Source organism: Danio rerio, chromosome 8, assembly GCF_049306965.1.
Source record: "Danio rerio strain Tuebingen ecotype United States chromosome 8, GRCz12tu, whole genome shotgun sequence".
Classification (NCBI taxonomy): Eukaryota; Metazoa; Chordata; class Actinopteri; order Cypriniformes; family Danionidae; genus Danio; species Danio rerio.
Genome location: NC_133183.1, coordinates 58,681,952 through 58,706,780, shown reverse-complemented (window position 1 = coordinate 58,706,780; position 24,829 = coordinate 58,681,952). Strand labels below are relative to the sequence as shown.

At 37.9% G+C, this 24,829-nt stretch overlaps 1 protein-coding gene across 5 annotated transcripts in view; it reads right to left on the bottom strand.

Annotated features, from left to right (window-relative positions):
• Nucleotides 1-1,273: 1,273 nt before the first annotated feature.
• tp73 (tumor protein p73) overlaps nucleotides 1,274-24,829 on the bottom strand; it is an 89,525-nt gene continuing 65,969 nt past the window's right edge. For 3 of the 5 annotated variants that reach the window (XM_005167294.5, XM_073909205.1, XM_073909204.1), the window contains 8 exons: nucleotides 22,890-22,999; nucleotides 19,570-19,712; nucleotides 19,370-19,458; nucleotides 16,120-16,244; nucleotides 15,404-15,552; nucleotides 12,846-12,978; nucleotides 6,371-6,464; nucleotides 1,274-4,268 (listed from right to left, as the gene is read on the bottom strand). In XM_005167294.5, the coding sequence (XP_005167351.1) occupies nucleotides 3,942-4,268; nucleotides 6,371-6,464; nucleotides 12,846-12,978; nucleotides 15,404-15,552; nucleotides 16,120-16,244; nucleotides 19,370-19,458; nucleotides 19,570-19,712; nucleotides 22,890-22,999 (1,170 nt within the window). In that variant the 3' untranslated portion in view covers nucleotides 1,274-3,941. 5 annotated transcript variants of the gene reach the window in all.

Below are 24,829 nucleotides of genomic sequence, written 5' to 3'. Positions count from 1 at the left end.
CCTTGACTGTGAGAGAATTTGATTGTTATTATTATTATTTTAAAGTTAACACGATTAAAACACAAAAAAAATAACAAGACATCAGTGGTTACTTTTGCGAAAGGTCAAACAGACATTAGAAACAGTACCACATGATAAATAAAACCTCGTCCTGCAAGGCTAATACCACAAAAAAAGATGAATTTAAAGGTATTTACTTATAAACAACACTTATGACCATCCAATGTTAACATATTAACGGATGAATTCATATAATAAAACCCAAAAACGTTCAGCGTACTGCACCGCTTAAAAAACTGTAACAAGTGTGTCTCGTAAAAATCAAAGTAGAGATGTTTTTATTAGCTGTAGATCTGAAGTGTGTATGAAAGTGTGGAAGCTTGCTTTAACCACAGAATAAAAAAAAAATCTATTTTTATATATATTTAATTGCAATTGATACTGTAGTTCTCGTGATTCTGCTGTTTATTTAAAGAACTGCCGGGTTGTCTATAATCATTTTCAGTTACATGCTATATCAAAATAAATACTCACTATTTCAAGACAAAGTCACGAATATGAGAAAAGTCAGAAAACGTAGAAGTAAATATCCTAAATAGTAAATATCCTGAACAGTGTTTCTCAACCACGTTCATGGAGGACCACCAGCTCTGCACATTTCCCTAACCAAACACACCTGATTCCGATCATCTGCTCATTAGCAGAGACTAAGGCTGCGTCCGAAACCGCATACTTCCATACTATATAGTACGCTAAAATCAGTATGCGAGCCGAGTAGTATGTCCGAATTAATAGAATTCGAAAATCAGTATGTGAGAAGTGCCCGGATGACTTACTACTTCCGGCGAAATTCTGGAGTGCACATCCTATGCACACTGCGCTATCCCATAATGCCCCGCGAGAGAATTCATGAATGGAAGTGAAGCGACGCAACTGACGCAGGTAGGTCATGTGAAAATGGCGGATGTAGTCTGTATATACTGTATAGAACGTACTTTTCTAAAGGCTGAGTAGTATGTTTAAGTTTAAATGCAGTACCTACTTAGTAGTAGGTGGTTTCAGAAGCAGCTTAAGACCCTGTGTACACTAAATGTACTCACACTATATACACTTGACTTGAACCAGGCCAAAGCACGCTTGTCCCAGCTACCTCGACGGCCCGCACTCACATTACATTCGGGCCTGGGCACACAAACGTCATCGATGATGTGCTGTTCAGTAAGCGATTTCGCTCATCGCAGTGGAGATTTCTTTAGTTTTATCGTTTTGGTTGTTTGATATGCGGTGACACGCAGTCAAATATTTCGCCGAACAGATCCGGCACTTTAGACGTCCATAAACAATCATAAAGTCCTCGTGCTGGAGGAATTAGGAGGTTTGCTGAAGGTGCAGCTGTCGTGCAGTGAGGGTTTGCGTCTTTAATAACCTACAACAGTTTGCGTTTATTAAACAGTAAGAATGATTAATTAATCCATATGAAACAGCCCCGTAAAAGTCACGTCTCTGGCTTGCTTTGCACTCACACTATAAGCATACCGCGCCAAAGCCCAAGTGAACCGTGCCTGAGCGCGATTCAGAACACTCACACTTCTCAAATGATCCAGAAAACAGGCCTGGGCACGGTTCGGATAGCATAGTGTGAGTTTTCCCTAAAACATTTTAATAATTTTTAGAATGAAAACGATCCGGGTCCACACTGGAATTTCACCCAGAGTTTCTGAACAACTCTCCGTCTACACAACACTGCTGAAAACGCAAATCACAAGACCACACACACTCTGACATGCGCTACAGCATATGCACAGGTCTGAGCTCCAGGCAGTCAATGGGTGCTTTGAGCACAACTACCCAGGTGAGAGCAGCACACGTCGGACAGCTCATCAAGGATCTACCGCTGGATCTCATCTCACTATAGTTGATAAACGTGATATTTAATTCATCTTGTCTCTATCTAAGGACACATTAGATATTGTGTAAACTTATTGTACATTACTTTTATAATGGCCATTATTATTTATTAAATTTGATGTTCAGCAAAAGAGATGGTAATATTTATTATAATATTCTCCATCCACACTGACATGGAGCAGCAGTGTTTTTAAAAGAAAACGGCCTCTTCAGCATTTCCGAAATGCTCCGTTTTTGGGGCTTCGAAAACTCTGGGGTAGAATTGACGGAAGGTGTAACCGTAGCAAAAGTTATGCGTTTTAAACTAAAACAAATGGTGTAAATGGGGTCTGAAAGACCTGTAATAGGTGTGACAAAAGAGACATCCAAAGCATGCAGGGTCGGTTGTCCTTCAGGAACGTGGTTGAGAAACACTGTCCTAAAATAGCCCTTAAAACAAAATTGCAAGAAATAAAATTAAATTCTAAAAAAAGCTCAAAATTGTGAAATACACTGTGAAAATAGTCATAATCGCAAAAAATAAAGGTCGAATTGTAAGAAGCAAACCCAAAACTGCAAAATAAACTCCCAATTGAAAGAAATAAAGTCGAAATTCTAAACAAAAAGTCAGAGTTGTGAAACGAAAACTCAAAATCGCAAGGAAGCCTATGAATATAATTACATAATGAGAATTATAATTGAAAGAAATAACGTGAAATCTCAAAACTGTGACTATTTATTTATTTTAAAAGTACAGTGGTCCCTCGCTATAACGCGGTTTACCTTTCGAGGCCTCACAGTTTAAAATTTTTTGGGTGGCATTTTGACATGCTTTTTTCACTGCACATTGTGTTCTGCGTCGTAATTAGGGTATTGTGTTCTGCGTCCTGATTGGCTGTAGACCAATGTCAGTCAATCTCCTCCGTGCTGTGTCTTCTGTACAGTACAGAATGCGTTTAGCTTGCCAGATTCACAGATTCGTGAATTAAAGTGCTGGACTGTGTTTGCAACAAACCCCATAATATTGACGATTGTTCTGCACCCACAAAGGCACCTGCGTTAGCCCCCAATAGGCAAAGAAAGATGCTAACCATCGCACAAAATGTTGGACTTCTATATATGCTAAAGGACAGGTTGAAGTTACGTGGATGTAGGGCACCATTACAGAATAAATCAATTATCGGTTTGTTACATTCGGTTTTACAGCCTTAAAACATGTAATAAGTGAAACAATAAAGTAGACTACTTTACGGATTTTGCCTATTGCGAGTTATTTTAAGAACGTAACTCTCATGATTTATGAGGGACCACTGTATATTATTTAATTTAAATAAATCGTTTTATTTTTTTAAACAATTAACAGAATTGTGAGAAATCTGTCTGTTCCACATGTTATATTGCAAGATAAACATTCAGCCAATTTTTAAAATCTAAAATTTGAATTTAAATTAAAAGTTTGATTTATTTTTTTATCCTGTGGTCGAGTCCCACTTCCGAATGTCTCTTTTCATTGTAAAACTCCTGAATGATGAATCACACATAAATTATGACATATTGTAACGAGAGAATAATTCAACTACACAATGCCTTTTGATCAAGTCACACACATATGGCTTCGATAAACTCGCGCTTATCAAGATCTGCAAATATACAGCATGATTCATAAGTCAAAGCATTTACTTAATCCACAACTTCACACTTGTTTCGAACATACATGCGTCAATATCATACACAATTGCACAAATATTATTTACACCAAGCCAAATAATAAATAAGGCAATATTCTGAAATGTCACACGGCTTCTACCCATTCAAAAATCTACATACCACCAATATCGTTGTTTTTAATCAGTGACTTTAAATTGACTGTTTTGTTGTTGTTAGTGATTGTAATATTAGCGTAAGGCCACGAATGACAATCAAATAAAATGTTTTGTCTGGAACTAAAAAGTACAGAAGTGCTACTATATTGAAAATATAAACCGTCTGCTGCAGTTTCAATGACCCAATACGTACAATATAGTAATGCGTGTGGGGAAAAAAGCCGGCTCTTCTCAGTGAACGTCGCCTTCGGCAAACTCCTCTTTAATGGAGTGTTTGTGTAACCTGCAGTCGGGCATGTCAAAGCCGAAGTCGGGCCATTCCTCGGGTCCGTTGGCCGGTCCGCGGTTGGGGATGGTGATGGTATGGCGGACTCTGAAGTGCACGGCCTCCATGACGCGCTGCCGTTGCAGTTCTCCGCTGGGGCCGATGGCCATGGTGGCCATGTTACTGCTGGAGCGGATCAGCTGCTGGCCATAATCATGGCCCTGCTTCATCTCCTGCAGACCCCTCCAGATCGCCAGCCGGAACTGCTCAGGAATCTTCAGGGCCCCAAGGTCCTGTGGGAAAACGAGATTTGCCATAGTTCCTTCATGCTTACCGTAGACCTACGGTGATGTTTGTAGCCTAAGTTCTGTATTAATTATGAAACATTGCTTCTTACCTAAAAAGTTATAAATAGTCTAGCTCTTGTTTATGGAACCATACATGAGAATGCTCAACCTCCTTTAGTGGACTTCACTATTCTTAGTACTTCCAAAAGCCTCGACTTTCGAGATCTTAAAAAGTTGGTTGGATTGTAGTGAGACAGAATGTTGGTTAGATAAGCAGAACCAACCTTCAACTCTTTAAGATCACAAAACTCAGGGCTTCTGGTAGTAACTAGAATAGCAAAGTCCACTAAAAGAGGTTGAGTGTTCTCATATATGGCTCCTAAACTCTGGAAGAGCTTTCTTGATAATGTTCGAGGCTCAGACACTCTCAGTTCAAAACTAGATTAAAGACCTATCTTTTTGGTAAATAGGTGATGCACATGAGCCTGCTCCATGAGGATAAGTGGGCTTGACGAACCACCCTAAGTACACACTCTTCCTGTCTTAATGAACCAGGCACTTTGTTTGAAATATTTTATAGGTTTGTTTAAATAGCACCTATTATAATATATAGCACTTTTCACATTGTATTGGCCAAAAGTTTATTGTTAATATCGGTATTAATCTGAGGTTTTTGTTTATCTCGATATCTGTCAAAAGTTTTTGTAAATTAATTTGTGTTTACAGTAGACCTACAGTGATGTAGCCTGCTAAGTTCTACGTATTATAAAACATTGCTTCTTACCTATAAAGCTTTGAATAGTATAGCTCCTGTTCATCAAGCCAACCTTCTGTCTCGCTACAATCCAACCTCGCTCAATCTCAACTGACTTCTGGAGTACCCAAAATAGCAAAGTCCACTAAAGGAGGTCGAGCATTCATATATATGGTTCCTAAACTCTAGAACAGCCTTGCTGATAATGTCCGAGGCTCAAACACACTCGCTCAGTTCAAAACTAGATTAAAGACTTATCTTTTTAGTAAATAGTTGATGCATATAAGTGTGCTCCATGCAGGTGAGTGGGCTTGACAAACCACCCCTTGGACACACTCTTCCTGTCCTAATGCACCATGCACTCTATTAGAAATACTTCTATTTTTTGGTTATATGCTTGTTTTTAATTTATAGCACTTTTCCCATTTTCACATTGACATTAATATCGCGCTCAAATACGTTATAAATAGCAGCTACGCTAATTATTTTCTTGGTTCTCGATTTCCACCTGGGGATCTAGACCTCGATGACACTAGAGATTGTGCAGAGCAAAGAGATGATGCCAACCATCGAAGACTTTGAGGACAACACATACACTTAAATACACAAATACACTTCATTTAACATCTACACATAGACATCACCTATTTAATATATAACGGCATGTTAACTATGTTTATATATATCAACTTGGAACTGTTAACAGGTATAAGTGTAACCCACTGATCCTACTGCACCGAACCTGCTCTGAGCTTTTCTTTGTATGGGAAATGGTTGCTCTAACAAGGAGGCTAAAGACCATCTGTCACTGGAGCAACTTTTGAGGTTTACCTGCATAGCACTTTGCTAGCTGGCCTCGGTTATGCTTACCCCCCTAAACCTCATTCCTATCCCGGACGAGCCCCCACATGGTAACTAATAACCTTAACTTTTCTGATTTTGAACTCAATCTTTGTTTCTATAGCGCCTTTACAATGTAGATTGTGTCAAAGTAGCTTAACAAAGATGAAGTTCTTGTAAATTAAAACTGCTTCAGTTTAGTTTTCACAGTTAGGTTAGTGTAAATGTCACTGCAGAAGGCCCAAACACTAAAGAGCAACTCCACTGATGTGCCCCAATACCTCGAGTTTTAGGTTCAAATAGTTGTATTCTATCAGTGTCATCAGGCACTGACTAGTTCTCCATAAAATGTCAGATTATTTAATTGTGTTACAAATGTTAAAGCATACTAGTTAATAAACAGATCCTGAAAAATATGACTTTCCTCATGGTAAATACTTGAGGCACCCAACACTGCTGCTGAAAATATGGACAGATAATGAATGAGACTGTATTGACTGAACTGTTGCTTTACCTCCATAGTAAGAGTCTGAAGGTGGTACACACTCTGGAGTCCCTGAGACGTGAAGTAGTCGATACAGTTTTGGCAGCCCAGGCTGGTTAAGAAACTGTTCAGAGAGAAAAGGAATCCCACTAAGACCAAGCGGCTGCGTCCTGTGAATTACATATTCACCCATGGAGAACATAACAAAGCAAAGCACCATGGCATTTGCATCTGCACAGCCATTATTATCAATACTGATGAAATGATAACATGAATGTTGATGACAAAATCAAAACAAAGCATGTGTATTGCAATCATGGTTAAATGACGATACAAGTACCAGTTTAATGTATAGTGAATATGCAATATACGCTACTATTCAAAAGTTTGGTTCAATGTTTAAATGTTTTTGGAAGAAGACTGTTATGCTTGCCAAGTCTGCATTTGTTTGATCATAATAGACATTAATACTAGGATGCACCGAAATATCGGCTGCCGATATTTATTGGTCAATATTGGATTAAATTAAAGCTATCGACAATAATACTTTTAAATAGTCCAACATTTCTCAAAACATGATCATTAAATATTAGCATGCAAACTTTATAAAATCGTAGTCCAAGATGTACTAAATGTTTTATGTGCATCGGGAAAGCAACTAGTGTACTGACACAAAACTATAGGTTTGTTTGTACTAAACCATCTTCACAATAAAAAAAATAAAGAAACGACTGCACTTTAGAGAGTGAATATTTGTCTGGAGAAGCAAAATTTAGAATTTACATTAAGCAACAGCACTGGCACTATTTTTTAAGTTTATTAAATAAATATGCTTTATTATATGTCAAATAAACATTACTGTAGATTATAAAATGCTGAATAGCAAAAATCATTTTATCTCCTTACTTAATATGTTGAAAAGTTGAACGTAAAAATGATCCAATCCATGTTCAGTAAATTTAATGGAGAGCAAAAAAATAAAAACTAGCAAGTACTGTTTGCAATATCAATATTACCAGGTTTTTGTTAATATCGGCATTGACCAAAGGTTTATTGTTAATAACGGTATTGATCAGAAGTTTTATGTTAATATCGCTATTCGTATCAAACAAATGTTTATTGTTAGTATCGTTAACAATTAGAAGGTTTTTGCTAATATTGACAATTGGTATCGGCCAAAATGTTATTGTTAATATCAGTATAGAACAGAAGTTTTTTGTTAATATCGATATAGGTATCGGCCAAAAATATATTGTTAATATCGGTACTGGTCAGAAAGCTTTTGTTAATATCGATATTTGTACCGGCCAAAAGTATTTTTTGTTAATATCGGTATCTGACTGTGTTTTTTTTGTTAATATCAATATATATATCGACCAAAAGTTTATTGTTAATATCGGTATCGGTCAGTGGTTTTTTGTTAATATCGATATTAGTATGAAGCCAAAAGTTTTTTTGTTAATATCGGTATCAGTCAGTGGTTTGTTGTTAATATCAATATTGGTATTGACCAAAAGTTTATTGTTAATATCGGTATCAGTGTTTTTTGTATATCGATATTGGTATCACCAAAAATTTATTGTTGATATCAATATATCAAACATAAGTTTTTTGTTGTTCGATATTGGTATCAGCCAAAAGGTTTTTTTTGTTAATATCGGTATCGGTCTATGATTTTTTTGGTTAATATCGATATTGGTATCGGCCAAAAGTTTATTGTTAATTTTGGTATCGGTCAGTGGTTTTTTGTTAATATCGATATTAGTATCGGGCCAAAAGTTTTTTGTTAATATCGGTATCAGTCAGTGTTTTTTTTTAATATCAATATTGGTATCAGCCAAAAGTTCATTGTTAATATCGGTATCAACAGTGTTTTTTTATATCGATATTGGTATCACCAAAAATTTATTGTTGATATCGATATATCTATTATAAGTTTTTTGTTATTGTTGATATTGATATCAGCCAAAAGTTCTTTGTCAATGTTGTTATTGATCAGTGATTTTTTGTTAATATCGATATTGGTATCGACCAAAAGTTTCATTTTTAATATCAATATCAAACAGAAGTTGATATGTTAAAAGTAATGTTAAAAGGTGAATTTTCAGTACCCATTAAAATAGATTTTTTTGTATTTTTTTATAATATGTATTACTATAAATGGTAAAAAAAAAAAACATTTGAAAGTTCTTACAATTTTTCAAACTTTTATATTGTCCGTATTGACCAATGTATTGCATCCTTGGCAAGATAAACATTAATTTGCTTTAAAAAAACAACCAAACTTTTGAACCATGGTGTAGGTAAATGAAAAGCTTCATGCTGTGTATGAATTTTTTTAGAGGATTTGATTTTTAGAAATGAAAAAGCAATCAAAACATGCAATTACATTAATGATGCGTAACAAGATTTTTCATTGTGTTGATCTTTTTATTTTAAATATTTCAGCAAAAACTTTTGCTTGATACAATAAAAAAATTACAGTAAATGTAGCAAATAAAGCCGACAGAGTATTTTAAACTACAGCAGCTGAGACAAGCAAAAACTACATGAAAGTAAGAAATCGTTACATCATCATGTTTGTTTTTGATGAAATAACTCACTATATCTGATTTAATATAGCAGTTGTGCATTTTAAGTCACTTTAAACAAAACATGGACTCAAGAACATTTATATTAATAAGCAAACCTTTGAAAATGAAGTCTGTGAGACATATTTACTTAAAAACTAAGTTCCAGAATGAACAAATGTTATTAAGTGGGTAAATAAGAATCACAGGTTGTTGGTGGTAATGGACTAAAACAAAGATGAAGGTGAATCTCAGAAAAACTCAGTCATTTTTCAGTCCAAAGCCAAAAGGAAAAAATAAAAGAAATGACAATTTGCTGATAGAAACACGATTTTGGTTTTTTTTAAAGTATTTTTGGGCCAACATTTATTGGATTGACATTTCTATAGTGAAAAAAAAACTAATGCATTTTTCAAGAAATGTAATAAAAAAGACAGTAAAATATAAAATGTAAGTGGTACTTGTGTGTTTTTAATAAAAAAAAAATTCAAAAATACTATGGAGAATAACTATAACAGCAAAAGACAAAAAAGTCCCTTTATTATAGATCATTATTTAGTTTAATTGTCATAAAACTAATATCTGAATACAATGTTTCCTTTTAATAGTGCTTAAACCAGGACAAGCAAAATATAATTTCTTATTTTTCATTCTGAGGTGTACCAGACATGTTTTTATGAGACTCATTAAACTAAGGAAACTGTACGGGACATTTAGAAAGTAACCTCGCGACCCCTGCCCAGCCCATGTGAGTGTATATGTGTGATTATAAAAAATGTAAACAAATAATGTGCTTGAAATGTGAATATGTATAAGTATCAAAAAGGCTCAACGTCAAAAGCTTTCTCTGACCAGCAGAGAAATATTTACAATTGTATTACTCCTATGTACAAATAAAAATGAAGGATAAAAAAGAAAGCAACAACTGCTTTAAAAGCAATAGCGTCCTTATAATCAAAATAATCTCTTGTGTAGTATAACTCACCAGCTCTACGTAAAGATTGGTAACACTTTACAATAATTACCCATTAGTTAACATTAGCTAGCATGTTTGCTATAATTTATAATTACTAATCCAATACATTTCCCTCCTTCTTGCAAAAGACATCTCTACTCGTCTCTGATTGGTGTGCACTGGCACGGAAGTAGGACAATCTGTTACTCAACCAATAGAAAAGGACAACAACCATATAAGTACAATCAAATTCATTAATTCATGCAATCTATTCATTCATTCATTTCCCTTTGGCTTAGTCCCTTATTTATCAGGGGTTGCCACAGTGGAATGAACTTTCACTTATTTCAGCATGTTTTACCCTTTTAGCCGCAACCCAGTACTGGGAAACACCCATACACTCTCACATTCACACACTCAGGACAATTTTGATTACCCAATTCCCCTATAGCGCATGTCTTTGGACTGTGGGAGAAACCAGAGCACCCGGAGGAAACCCACGAAAACACGGGGATAACATGCAAACTCCACACAGAGATGCCAACTGGCCCAGCCGGGACTCAAACCGGCGACCTTCTTGCTGTTAGGCGACAGAGCTAACCACTAAGCCACCCCAAGTACAACCAAATCCATGGGCTCTATTTTAACGATCTAGGCGCAGTCTATTGCACATGGCGCAAAAGCATTAAGGGCATGTTCGAATCCACTTTTGCTATTTTAAGGACAGAGAAAAATATAGTCTGCGCCGCAGCACATGGTCTAACAGGGTTGTGCTTATTCTCTGAATGAGTTATGCGTGTGTTTTGAGCATAATGTGTATTAAACCAAGTAGAGTCTGTCTCCCATTCCCTTTAAGAGTCAGTTGCGTCGCACCATGGCACATTTGCTATTTACATGGCGGACTTTGTAAGTTGACAAACTGAACGCTTGACTAGCGAGAAAACAGTTAAACAGAGCATCTGCAGCGCGAGGATAAAGAATGAGCCTCCTCCATTCAGCCTCTTTACTTTCTCTTTACTTAACTTTTACTCTTTACTCCTTTACTTTCGTGGATGAGAAAATGGTGTTATACCCACTCCACTGAAGACATCCATTAGCCTACATATTTAATTTAGTTTGTTAAGCGCAAAGATTTGTTTCACAACTATTTCTAAATTCAGTTCTAATTTCCAGCAAACCAATAAATGAACAATAATAACGCAGTGTAGAATAGTTATATCCAAACACACGTCCTATTCGTATTGTCCATATGGTGATGGATACGTCTCCAAAACCCAACAGGTGGACAAATCTAAACTTGTTTTATTATAACAAATATAAATATGAATATAATAAATAATACTGCTAATAATAATAACTAATATCTGTAATGTTAATATATTAATAACTAATAATATTAATAGCAAATAACTCTCATGAATAAACTGCAAAAGCCCCCCCGACATAAAGAAAGCATGGAGGCAGTGGTTTTTTATTTATGTAGAAAATAATAATTTATGTACCATTTTAATCCTTTATTTTTTCATATGTAAAGATATTTCATATGTATGCGATTGCTGTACATCCTGTGTGTGTTAAGCAATCTGTTTAAGCGATGCTATCTGCGATGGAGACTTTAGACCTGCTTTCAGTTGGTCAGTGGTGCAGTCTATTTCAGTTCCTCAAATTAGCAACGCGCCAACAATGCGCCTTAAAGGCTGATTTATTCTTCTGCATCAAGTGCACAAGTATGCTTGGCGGGGACTGTGGCATAGCCCTCACTGTGGCTGATGCTGACGCGCACCTCTCAAAAAAATGTAACTACACATCGCAACGACGCGTAGCACAAGCTCTGTGATTGGTCAGCTTGGTAACGCTGACAAGTGTGGGCAAAATTGAGAGCCTCGCGAACCCGTTGGAGTGAGTGTTTACAAGTGTCGAACCAGTGAAGAATCTCCAGGAAAACTTTTGTTTTGTGTTTACCTGATGAATCAAGTTGTTGCACGTCCGCCGGTTCCCGCCTCAGAATGAGTGAGTTTTAGCTACTTGTACATTTAGGTAGCGTTCAGAAAAAACAAAACACCAGTGAAGAAACTCGACATAGAAGAACATAAAAACCCACTGCCAGCTAGCGCTTTAGAAGTGTTATTGCAGTGCAAAACAAACAACACGCAGAAGTATGAATGCACAGCAACGCATGGGTCATGCCAATCACTCGACGCAGAAGTATAAACCAGGCTTACCACAGCTCCTTTTCAGACCGGCACACCCATGAGTCCCCAAAGTGGCACAAATGTATTTGTTATTTAAACATTGTGGTGCAAAATGTGAAAATTAGGGTTGCGCTGGTCTGAAAATAGCAACAAACCTCACCTAACATGTCTTGCGCCCTATTTGTTTACTTTAAGAAAGACTTTAGCTGGATAAAAAGTATTTGTTTAGCCACTACGTGTTAACAACCCTGCATTTATAAGAAATAAACCTGATATGAACATTCAAAGCTTGTAGTTTGACGCTTGCGCCTAAACAGATCGTTTTTTTTTTCACGTCATGTCATACTTCAGTTTCTCATCAAATCATAACCAATCAAATGCAAGCATCTGATATGCCCCGCCTCCTTCAAGATGCTTTTCATTTAATGCGAAGTGGCAGAGTTGGGATAAAACCAAATTATATTGGCTGTCTTTTTTAAAGAGGTGGAGCTACTCTATGTCCTGCCCCCTTGTAATGTTTCAGTTGAGATTACGTCAAATTTCGAATAAAGAATGCACATTTCAAAGCACTAGGAAGCTTTTAATTTTGGGGTGAACTATCCCTTTATTGTGTCAATGTCTGCATATTGTTGACCATGTAAACATCTTAATCCATGTTTACTAATATTACTAGGAGTATCTCATTGTAAAGTGTTACCCATGTCTAGAATAAGATTGTTTCAGAGGCGGATTTGTTTGTTGGTGCTGTGTAGTGCAGTGTGAATGTGCTCTACTGCAGGGTGAAGTACCTGACGAGGCTGGGGTCGGGGTTGTAAGGTGGGGGAGGGGTACAGTGAGAGGTGGACACTATAGACTGGGACTGGTGAGCGCCATTCACATCGCCGTTAGACTGCATGTGGTGTCCTCCCAACATGTTCGCACCTGCAACAGCAAATCCACAAGACCACATCAGCAAACATGTGGTATTCAACAATTCAATACATCGTGATAATGAACAGTGATTGTACTGTCAATAATTATTTATTATTTAATGTTATTGAATATACGCATTGTATTTGCAGTGGTGTTCGTAACATTAGCAAATGCTTGGTGATTAAGCTTAATAGTTTAAACATTTTTCACATGTTAAACTGGCCTAAGACATTTTTGGAAATTCTGTTTATTTATTTTAATTGATAAATTCACAGGGCTAATGTATTGTATGTAATGCTTTGCCACAAGGTTCCAATTAGTTAATTTACCAGAACTCATACAGAAGCTCAGCTGTTATTAATTTCTTTGTTGCCTCGGCTTATTAAATAACTTGTTGATAACTAATCAAATTCAGTTTTTTTTTTTTTTTTTACTGAAATACACTTTATTTATGTCCATATAGACATCCCCTACACTTAAATGCCACATTATTAGCTACACCTTACTAGTACCGGGTTGGGATGGTCCATATTGACATGATAGCATCACGCAGTTGCTGCAGATTTGTCGGCTGCACATCCATGATGCAAATTTTCCATTCCACCACATCCCAAAGGTGCTCTATTGCATTGAGCTATGGTGACTGTGGAGGCCATTAGAGTACAGTCAACTCATTGTCATGTTCAAGAAAAAAATCTGAGATGATTTGCGCTTTAGGACATGGTGCGTTTTCCTGTTGGAAGTAGCCATCAGAAGATGGGTAAACTGTGGTCATAAAGGGATGGACATGGTCAGCAACAATACTTAGGTAGGCTGTGGCGTTAACATGATGCTCAATTGGTACTAATGGGCCCAAAGTGTGCCAAGAAATGACATTACACCTCCACCAGCAGCCTGAATCGTTGATACAAGCAGGATGGATTCATCTTTCTATGTTGTTGATGCCAAATTCTGACCCTACCATCCAAATGTTGCAGCAGAAATCAAGCCTCATCAGACCAGGCAACGTTTTTCAATCCTCTGTTGTGCGAATTTGATAACCCTGTGCGAATTTTAGCCTCAGTTTCCTGTTCTTAGCTGACAGCTGGCACCCGGTGTGGTCTTCTATGCGCTCAGAGATGCTCTTCTGCATAACTCGGTTGTAACGAGTGGTTATTTGACCTACTGTTGTCTTTCTATCAGCTGCTACCAGTCTGGCCATTCTCCTCTGACCTCTGGCATCAACAAGGCATTTGCACCCACAGAACTGCCGCTCACTGGATATTTCCTCTTTTTTGAACTATTCTCTGTAAACCCTAGAGATGGTTGTGTGTGAAAATCCCAGTAGATCTGCAGTTTCTGAAAAACTCAGACCAGCTTGACTGGCAGCAACAACCATGCCACATTCAAAGTCACTTAAATCACCTTTCTTCCATATGCTAATGCTCGGTTTGAACTGCAGCGGGTCGTCTTGACCATGTCTACGTGCCTAAATGCATTAGTTGCAGCCATTTGATTGGCTGATTAGAAATTTGCTCTAACGAGCAATTGGACAGGTGTACCTAATAAAGTGGCCTGTAAGTGTTTATGGCTATAAGAGAGAATATTGAGTAGAGATATCATTCCTAACTGTGCACCTTTTCGTTTATAATGTCTCATTCTCGTTGTCATAAATTAAAACAATAACGTATGACAGCTGAGCAGAATTGCGGAAAATACAGCAAACTGACCAATGTGAGGGGAGTTTACTTGCACATGACATGTTTTGATAATTTTGGTCTGTTTAGAAACTTTGCTGTGTGAAATACAAGCGCGCCAGTAACAAAATAAACATTGCAGCAATTTTAATCCCTGTTTCGGAACAAAACAATCAATCTAAAGGTGTGAAAGCACCCTAAAACAAGTGTTTCAAGAGTTCCCACTTAGATATGCTTGGCACTTATAGCAGGTTTGACATGCTGTCCCGGGAGAGAACCCTGAGCTCGGAGATATTTGAGCCCAGGGCTCCCACCCGGTTTAGAAGGATATCAGGAGAACCGAGATCAGGTAGGTCTCGATCGCTCCCCCTTTAGAAGGGGAGAAAAAGGAGGAGATGGGGTGGAAGGGGGGATTCTTCCAAAACCAAGATAGTGCAATGAGGAGAAAGTGATCCATTTATACTAAGCTAGAATCATTCTGATTGGATTATTACTGATTACGGATGAGTGGCCAGCGGTGCACAATCATATCACGTGCTCCTCTCGAAATTAGTTTATGAAACTTCACTTTGTACTCTAAAATGGTCTGATTGTGTCGATTGACAGTTGATGTTACATAGTTCCACCATCAGATGGCGACAGAGATTGTTTTATGAATTAGTCCTAAAATCTTTTTCATATAGATGCAGCAAAAGCAGTGTTTTCATGGGAAATCTGTTGAAAGGACTATACAAACGTAAGTGAAATCTGAAGCTCACCCATATGTGATAAAGATGCGGAGGGTCCTGCGCTCTGCTGGGTCTGTTGTGTCACGAGCTGATTCACTGAGGGCAGTTTGCTTATTGGCCCGTGAATCTTATTCATGTTATTGAGTGTCCCGTATGAAGACGGAGAGGCGACATGATTTCTGTGAATCACATGACAGACACATGATTCATACACAGCCCTCAAATAAACACTAAATGCTAGATGAATAAGAAAGGCCTAGCAGATCTTCTTTTTTTTTTTTTTTTTAAATATATACACGCTAATGTTCAAACGTTTGGGGTCATTCATTTTTAAAATACACTAACCCAAGATGCAGTTATTTAAAAAAAAATTAATTGAGTACAATGAAATTCCAAAATATTATAAGAAATTAAAGGGATAGTTCACCCAAAAATAAATATTTATTCACTCGGAAGTGGTTTTAAAAACCTTATTTTGTTAAAAGAGGATATTTTGAAGAAAGCTAAAAGCCTGTAACCATTGACTTCCATAGTAGGAAAAGCTGTGGAGATCAAAGGTTACAGATTTCCAGCTTTCTTCAAAATATCTTCTTTAGTGTTCGACAGAAGAAACTCATTAAGGTTTGAAACAAGCGAAGGGTGAGAAAATGACTCAAATATTTTTTTCAAATATATTTGATGCTGAATAAAAATATTAATAAAACGTAATAGGCAGTGTATGATTAATACTGTATATAAACACTCACTGTCTCTGGAGGAGCTGCTGTTGTTGTTGTCTGTATGAATCCACTAACTGTTGTGGGACAAACTCTACAAGCTCCAAACTGTCCTTTATCTTCATCAGGATGTCAAAGTTTTCCCGGCCGCGCACCTTCAAAACAATCCAAATGTGTTATATGACAAGAAAAATGAACTTCTTTTTCAATCCAAGCATTTTAAGGGACAAAAAAAATCTTATCACAAACTTACAAGTAGGTTATGTTTCGGGTTCATCAACACTCAATGCATTGACATGAAAATTCTGGGCCCAAAACTGACAAATCTGGATGCATTTGGCAGTGAAATATTGAACTATGTTTGACTTTGACTGTGGCACAAGGTAGTCGAAGGTGTGCTCTGCTGCTCTTGGTCAGCCTACCGTTGCTCAGTGTATGCCATTGAAATAAATGGGTTTCATAGCATAGTGCTTTCTGCGTCCAGTGTGAAAGACAATTAGACTGCACAGTAAATGCGGATGAAGAGTGTAACAATCAGGCGCAGCATAGCATAGCTTTTTTACCGGCTGATATATATTTCAGCTATTTTTAAAATGCTTTTTCCTGCCAAAAATGTAGTCTAAATGTGGTTATTTAGTCTAACCGTGGTTGTCTTGCTGTAATTACTTTAAAATGGCATACTTTGATAATGTGATTAAAGCAAGTTTGTGGTGTTTTTTCTTTACATTTTTTTGCATTAAATAAATTACTTTAATATTTAGAGGTGCAAAATGACAACTTACAAAAGAGTCAAATAGTCTCAACACATTAAAATAAACATGGCAGCCCCATATAGAAATCTGATATAAGGAAATATGATTAAATCACTTATTTACCATCCAAGTTCATATTTGGAACTCATAGACAGGGTAAATGACCTCTGGGAAGTTGGCACCCCATAAAACTAAATAATCCCGAAAACTCTGGCATTCGTTAGTCCTGATTTGTGCTGCAAAAACGAATGTTTGTTCTGGTTTGGGGTCTGAGATATTAAGCATTATCTTTTTGACTCTGCAATGTCACTTTCCACCCTATGTTGCTCAAATCACTCCAAATCAGCACAGTTTGTTTGTGCTCGATTTGTGGCGTTAAAACAAACACTTTATCTATTTTCTTTGTTTAGATATAACATAAATATTTCGGGAGCTGTAACGTCACTTCACCCCAATCGCACAAAACTGGTGTCATTCGTTTGTGTGCAATTTGTGCTAGTTTGTGGCATTAAAACAAACACTTTATCTATTTTCTTTGTTTAGATATAACATAAATATTTCGGGAGCTGCAACGTCACTTCACCCCAATCGCACAAAACTGGTGTCATTCGTTTGTGTGCAATTTGTGCTAGTTTGTGGCATTAAAACAAACACTTTATCTATTTTCGTTTTTTAGATATAACCAAAGTATTTCGAAAATCGTAACATCACTTCACCCCAGTTTCTCTAAATCACACAAATCTGGTGTCATTATTTTGTGCTTTATTTGTGCCGTTGAAATGAACATCAGATATTTATTTGTGCACGGATATATTATTTTCGTTTGTACTCGTTTGTGTTATTTTATAGGCCTAATAAAATTATTTTTGTTCATTCAGAGGTCTCTCTGCCTCAGTTGCCAAAATAGTCGCGCTTGTGTGCTTCATTTGTGCTGGATTGTACCTATGAAAGTTTTGTTAGTAATGCTTTTGTTATCAAAATATTGAATTAAAGACAATGACATCATGATATTCTAAAATATAGTTATTTGTTTATGCTGGAAGAATTTTTGTTTGTGATGATTTGTTTTTTAGATATTAAAATAGCCAAGGCCAATATAGTTTATTCTGAAACCTTTATATCATAAAAAGCACAAATCGAGCACAAACGAATGGTTTTGTGCAATTTATAGGAACTGAGGTAAAGTGACTTTACGATTCTCGAAATACTTTGGTTATATCTAAACAACGAAAACAGATAAAGTGTTTGTTATAATGGCACAAATTGCACACAAGCGAATGACACCAGTTTTGTGTGATTTAGAGGAACTGGGGTGAAGTGAGGTTACGGCTCCCGAAATATTTTGGTTATATCTAAACAACGAAAATAGATAAAGTGTTTGTTTTAATGGCACAAACCAGCACAAATTGCACACAAACGAATGACACCAGTTTTGTGTGATTTAGAGGAACTGGGGTGAAGTGACGTTACGATTCTCGAAATACTTTGGTTATATCTAAACAACGAAAACAGATAAAGTGTTTGTTTTAACGGCACAAACCAGCACAAATTGAGCACAAACAAATGGCACCAGTTTTGTTCGATTTAGAGGAACTGGGGTAAAGTGGCGTTACGGCTCCCGAAATATTTTGGTTATATCTAACAAACGAAAATAGATAAAGTGTTTGTTTTAACAGCACAAACCAGCACAAACTGAGCACAAACGAATGACACCAGTTTTGTGCGATTTAGAGAAACTGGGGTGAAGTGACGTTACGATTCTCAAAATACTTTGGTTATATCTAAACAACGAAAATAGATAAAGTGTTTGTTTTAACGGCACAAATCGAGCACAAACGAATGGCACCAGTTTTGTTCGATTTAGAGGAACTGGGGTGAAGTGGCGTTACGGCTCCCAAAATATTTTGGTTATATCTAAACAACGAAAACAGATGAAGTGTTTGTTTTAACAGCACAAACCAGCACAAATCGTGCACAAACGAACGACACCAGTTTTGTGCGATTTAGAGAAACTGGGGTGAAGTGACGTTACGATTTTCGAAATATTTTGGTTATAGATATAATTACGAAATATTTTCGTAATTATATCTAAACAACAAAAATAGATATTTGTTTTAATGGCACAAATCGAGCACAAACGAACTGTGCTGATTTGGAGTGATTTGAGTTACATACTGTAGGGTGGAAAGTGTTGTCACACGGTCAAAAAGATAATGCTTAATATCTCAGACACAAACCAGCACAAATGTAGCACAAACGAATGCCGTAGTTTTGGAGATTGTTTATTTTTATGGGGTGCCGACTTCACAGAGGTTAAAAAATGTCATACATGTACATATATTTCAAAATATTGTAAAAAATGTCAGTTTACATTTACACATGTTCAAATATATTAATTAACTCCCATTTAATATATAGTATATACTCATATTTGACAATACATAAAATTCCTGTATGGGTTCCAAAACAGACAATTAATCACATGATTGAAAGTATATAATTTTCATAATCTTGCCAGCCCAACTCACTGGTATGTAATACATCTCCTCTTCTCCGTGCCTCCTCTTCTTGATGTTGATGGAAGGGCCTGTAATATTGGTTGGAGTCTGTTTGAAATCTGTCCACACAGAAGAAAATCAGTTATAACCAGAGATAATGTAACTAAGATAACATTTATGAGATGAAAAAAAAATGTCATGAAGACTAAAAATGCTGATTCTTAGCTCACTTCGTTTATTGGCATTTCCATTTTTGGCCACGCTCTCGTTTAGAGCCTGTTGCTCCCTGAAATGGTCTTCGTCTGCTTTTCGGTCGCGACCCGGACAAGCACAAATCCGTCCCTCAAATGAGCGCCTACCGAGAACCTGACCGCTGTGGGAAAAGAAAGGGGATTTTTGACATGCAGTTTAAAGTTATACACTCGCAATTTCATTTGTGTTGTTCTGATGCATAACTAGTTTAGATTCAAACTGAAATCATCCGAAAAACAGTATGTGAGCCAAGTAGTTTGTCCGAATTGACAGTATTGTCTTAACATTATCATTGTCATTATCATTATTATGTGACCTACCTGTGTCAGATGCTTCACTTTACTCCCATTCATGAATTCTCTCGTGTGGCATCATGGGATAGAGTGGCGTACATTAGATGCGCACTTCACAATCTCACCGGAAGTCATCCAGGAACTACTCATCTACTGTTTTTTAAATACCATGAATTCGGACATACTACTCAGCTCACATATTCTTTTTAACGTACTATATAGCAGGTAAGTATGCGATTTCAGGCGCAGCCACTATCTAACGTAGGAAAAATTTTATTGTTTTCCAAATGAAAGAACAGATTCGAACTGCCTGAAATTAATCATAATTAATTGGTGCTTCAAATAGTCTTTACTTGATGCAAAAACTATCATGGGTTAATGTGAGTCAACTTTGACCCTCAAACCCTGCAGTTGTAGCTGAGGCCTGGAAAAGTTTAGATTTAGGGTCTGTTCACATACATAACATTTAAAACCATGCGGAAAGCTTCCTTCACTATTTTCAATGCACTTTGTGCTCGCCCTCCCTTGGTGTCTTGCATTGCTAGGTGACTATCAACTCTTTTCTAACTGTGCGTTTACACCGAAGGCGGTGAGAGCGTCAAAGGTTGCTGTGGCCGCCCTGGCGACAAAGCTGTCTGCCTTCAGCTCCGGCGGCGAGAGAGTCGCTACATTGATCTCGTATTTAAAGGGGCCGTTGCAGCATATGTCAGTTACATTCCCGCATCAAACATGCTTTCTAGCATGAAAATGTTGCGCACTTATAATCAAATTCATTTAACTACGGAAGATCAAGTTGCATGTGGTCTGGCTTTGCTCCACTTATCCAATATGTGTCCATATTTCTGAAATATCCTGAAGCACCAACACTGTTTTGTATTGAGTCCTGCTTTTTTAAAGAAAAAAAATATATATATAACATTAATGTACATCAGTAACTCACCAGCAACATTTTAAAAGTATGTTCCTGTAAGAAAACTTTACAAATAATTGGAAATCCGACGACCGCAATAATCAAACCCTTGGGAACATGTGTGGTCGGAACCAAAGTTTACAATGACTTTTGTTCTCTGGACTCCTCTCAAGCGGTGGACTTCTTCATTCCGACTGCTTGCCGCCGAACCACGTCATAGCTTATTACCATAAAGTTGACTTGATTTCAACTCTCCTCGACGCACACACCGGCGAAAACGTGCTGCACCATGCTACTTCTCGCCGGCTCTCATTGAAAATAAATGACTACCAGCTACTTTGCCGCTCTCGCCACTTTTGGTCTAAAGGTACAGTAAGAGGATGACAAACTGACAAACCATTGCTGCAGCTCTGATACACCTGAGGCCTCTAGAGATTGTGCCTGTAAAGAGATGATGCCAAACATAGAGGACTTCTAGAGGTATCCATAATCTTGGACCAGGCCGTATTCTGAGCAAATACTGTGGTGGTAATAGAGGAGTGGAGAGCATGAGACTGATTCCTGAAAGATCCCAGTGACAGACAAGCCTCTGCATTGATCTTTGTGGCCAGCCTGAACACCTGCCGCAAACCTACTCACACCTGCAGCTTCTACACAATCGAAGCTCTGCGTTCTCCAGCATCTGGGGCCTAGACTGCAGCTCTGCACAAGAATTTGGCCAGAGGAGAAATGGTCGTGCCCAACTAAGCCTGGTTTCTCTCAAGGTTTTTTGCTTCACTTTCGTCGATTGGTAAAATTTGTTCCTCGCCGCTGTCGCCACTGGCTTGCTTGGGTGGGACAAAAGCCCCTTTCACACAGTGATACCGGTAAATATCTGGAAAATTTCCGAAACGACTTCACCGGTATATTCAAAAAAGCGCTGTTCACACAGGCGAGGACGTCACGGAAATTTTCCGGAAAAGAGCATTCACACATCCATTCCAAAATACCGGTAAATTCTGACATCATTCACCACAAATGAGCTTTAAACGGCTGCGCTTGTATTTGTAAACATTCGACTAAATTACAAACTCTGTGGATGATCAATATTGTGAACAACTTTCGCAGGATCACTTTCGCATGTCGAGATGTTCATAATATGTGCGTGTGCAGGCGCTCACAGGCTGTTTCACAGGCACACGCAAAGCTTGAAGGTAAACAAACAACGGCTTATCATAAGCATCTCATCGATGATTATTTACACAGTTGGCATTAAGAAGAACATATAAACGTGATCTGACTAACTTCTAGCAGCTAAATGTGTCTGGAAAAATATTCAAAGGCTTTTATTCTCACAAACCGCGCGGACGTAAATGCGTCTGACTGTTGTGATTGGCTAAAGCAGACGTCTCACGTCAGCACGTTCTAGACGTGCACGCGCTTATTACGGCAATCTTCCTTCTGCATTCACACAGCGCAGCATTCCGGCAAATTGCCGGTAATGTTACAACTTCTCTTTCCGGAAAATAGCCAGAACGAATTTACCGGTATTTTCAAAAAGGACCTGTTCACACATACAACCAGAAACGTCTGTATGTGTGAAAGGGGCTAAAGTAAGAAGCTGATTGGTTAGTTCTAGTCACTTGAGTCTCAGTGTACTTGAGACATTCTAAAAGGTTGAGATGTTCTCAACTAGGTGTGTCTGGAAAACTCATCGCGCCCTATTTGTGCAATATGCCCCTTACACAGTTCTGTCATGGGACTGCAGGCTGATAGATCCTATCCAATCTACCACTGTCAACTGTGTCATCAACTACACAGTGCACATGATTGATTGCAGTAGCCTCTGCAGCCAATGAGCTTCCTCATCAACATGTACTCAACAAAACCAATAGACATTTACCAATAGTCCAAAAATAAACTAGTAATAAAACTTCCAGATTAGGGGAAGGGTTTAGAGAGACCAGATGTTTAAACCAATTGTTATAGAAACTACGAGAAACATTGCAGGTTTTTTTTCGAGCTTATGATTGTAAACCAATTTTCAGGAAACCCCCAAAACAAAACTAAAGTAGCGTAATTGAATGATAAATAAGTATCAGTGATGTTTACTCACTCTCGTGTCTCCAGCGTGATGATGATGAGGATTGGCCTGCGGTTCATTCCTCCAACACAACTGCTGTTGCACATGAAATTATACAGAATGGTCGTGAACTCTGTGCCCACCTGAAGAAAGACAAAGAGAGTGTGATTATTATAGCTTCAGACTAGTGATGCGCGGATGGCGGTAATATCCGCGGGCGCTGCGGATAATCCGTGGGTCGGGTAATAAAAAAATACATTATGAGTAATTGCGGGTCGGTAGCGGGTGGATGTAGCGGGACATGGCAGAGGACCAGCGAAAAAAGCAGAGTGGGCTTTGCAGAATGGGAAGATGAGACACCTAAAGTTATGGATAAAGTCAAAGAGTAGCCTACAGTTCAAAGTTTCAGTTAGAGGAGTCATCAGAGAGTTTCTGCGATTGTTCTGGGGGAAACAAGATCGCATATTTCTGTAACTGCAGCGCCTTATTGTTCATTCCTACAACAAGCGGTGAAAGCAAATGCTTATTCAGTGTTCAGTGCCCAAATACAGGTGCAATAGATGCTATTCTGTTTCTGCATAGTGCAAAGAAAAAGGCCAAGTAAACAACATAGGTGCTGTTTAGGCTGAAGTAGCACCCTTTTTGTTATCTGTGAAAGCTAAAATGTCTTATTTTTACTTTCTGTATCTATTTGAAAATGAAGAAAATGTTGTCTAAAGACAAACTTTTGATTTTATAAATAAATGTTCATTTAAAACGTTTACAATTGATGTATTATTTTACTATTATAGATGTGCAGATTACAGTTCACTGAATCTGCTGTTAATATCCATGGTGACCAGAGTCGGCGCCTTCATCGAGGCGACCCAGGAGGCCGCCTAGGGCGGCAGAATAAAGGGTGCTTTCTCATCTGTAGTTCGCTATATTTGGTCCGGACCAAGGGCAATAAATGATACATTGTTGCATTTTCTGCCATCTTTGGGTCGTTTTCACACCGCACTGCTGGCTTTGGTCCGAACCATTTGAAACGAACCAAAATGCAGTCATCTGACAAAATCCACATCTCTCATTGGCCAGATGTTATTGAACTTATTTCCTAAACTGCTTATTGATTAGTTAGATTTCACATGCGGGAAAATGCCAATGAACTCCCCCAAGTAAACAAAACCGTCAGACACACAATGTCGTTTTTACTCTGGAGGGACGACTGCGCTGACTGATTGTATGCCTGCTTTAGACAAACTATACATTTCGAGAATGAAGCGCGACTGTGGCTGGAAAACAGGGTTTTAATGCATTACACGTCACTTCAGGAGGAGTCTTGAATTAATTTAGCTAAACTGCGACATGGTCATCTTGCGAAAATATTACCAACGATCCATCAGGTAATGTTTTCTCTCTCTCTCTCTCTCTCTGTTGGTAAAGCGCTGTCAACAAATATTTTTCCTCCATATCTCATAATGCACAGCGCATCGGCCTACGGCAGCTGATTTAGTCCAAAAGTTGCAGTACTTTTTGCGGTTGGACCTGTTTTAGTACGGATCATATTCTCACCAAAAACGAACCACTCCAGGGTTCGTTTGAAAGCGTACCGAGACCAACTCTTCAAGCAGGTCTCGGTACACTTATTTGGTCCGCTTTTGGTGCACACTCGAGTACGATTGCTGCATTCACACCTGCCCAAACGAACCGCACCAAAAAGGAAAACGAACTCTAGTGCGATTCAATGGAACTAAATAAGGCTGGTGTGAAAGCACCCAAAGAGGGCGGAGTCCGCGACCTGCCCTGACGGTGACCTATCATACCTAAAACAAAGAATTAAATTATTAAAGTGCCGATCGGGTGCGGATACATATATCAGATAATACTGTATGAGCGGGCGGGTGGCGGGTGGTTGATTAGTATGAAGCCACAGATTCGGGTGTCATTTCAGCAGATCCGCGCATCTCTACTTCAGACGAACTTAAAAGAGT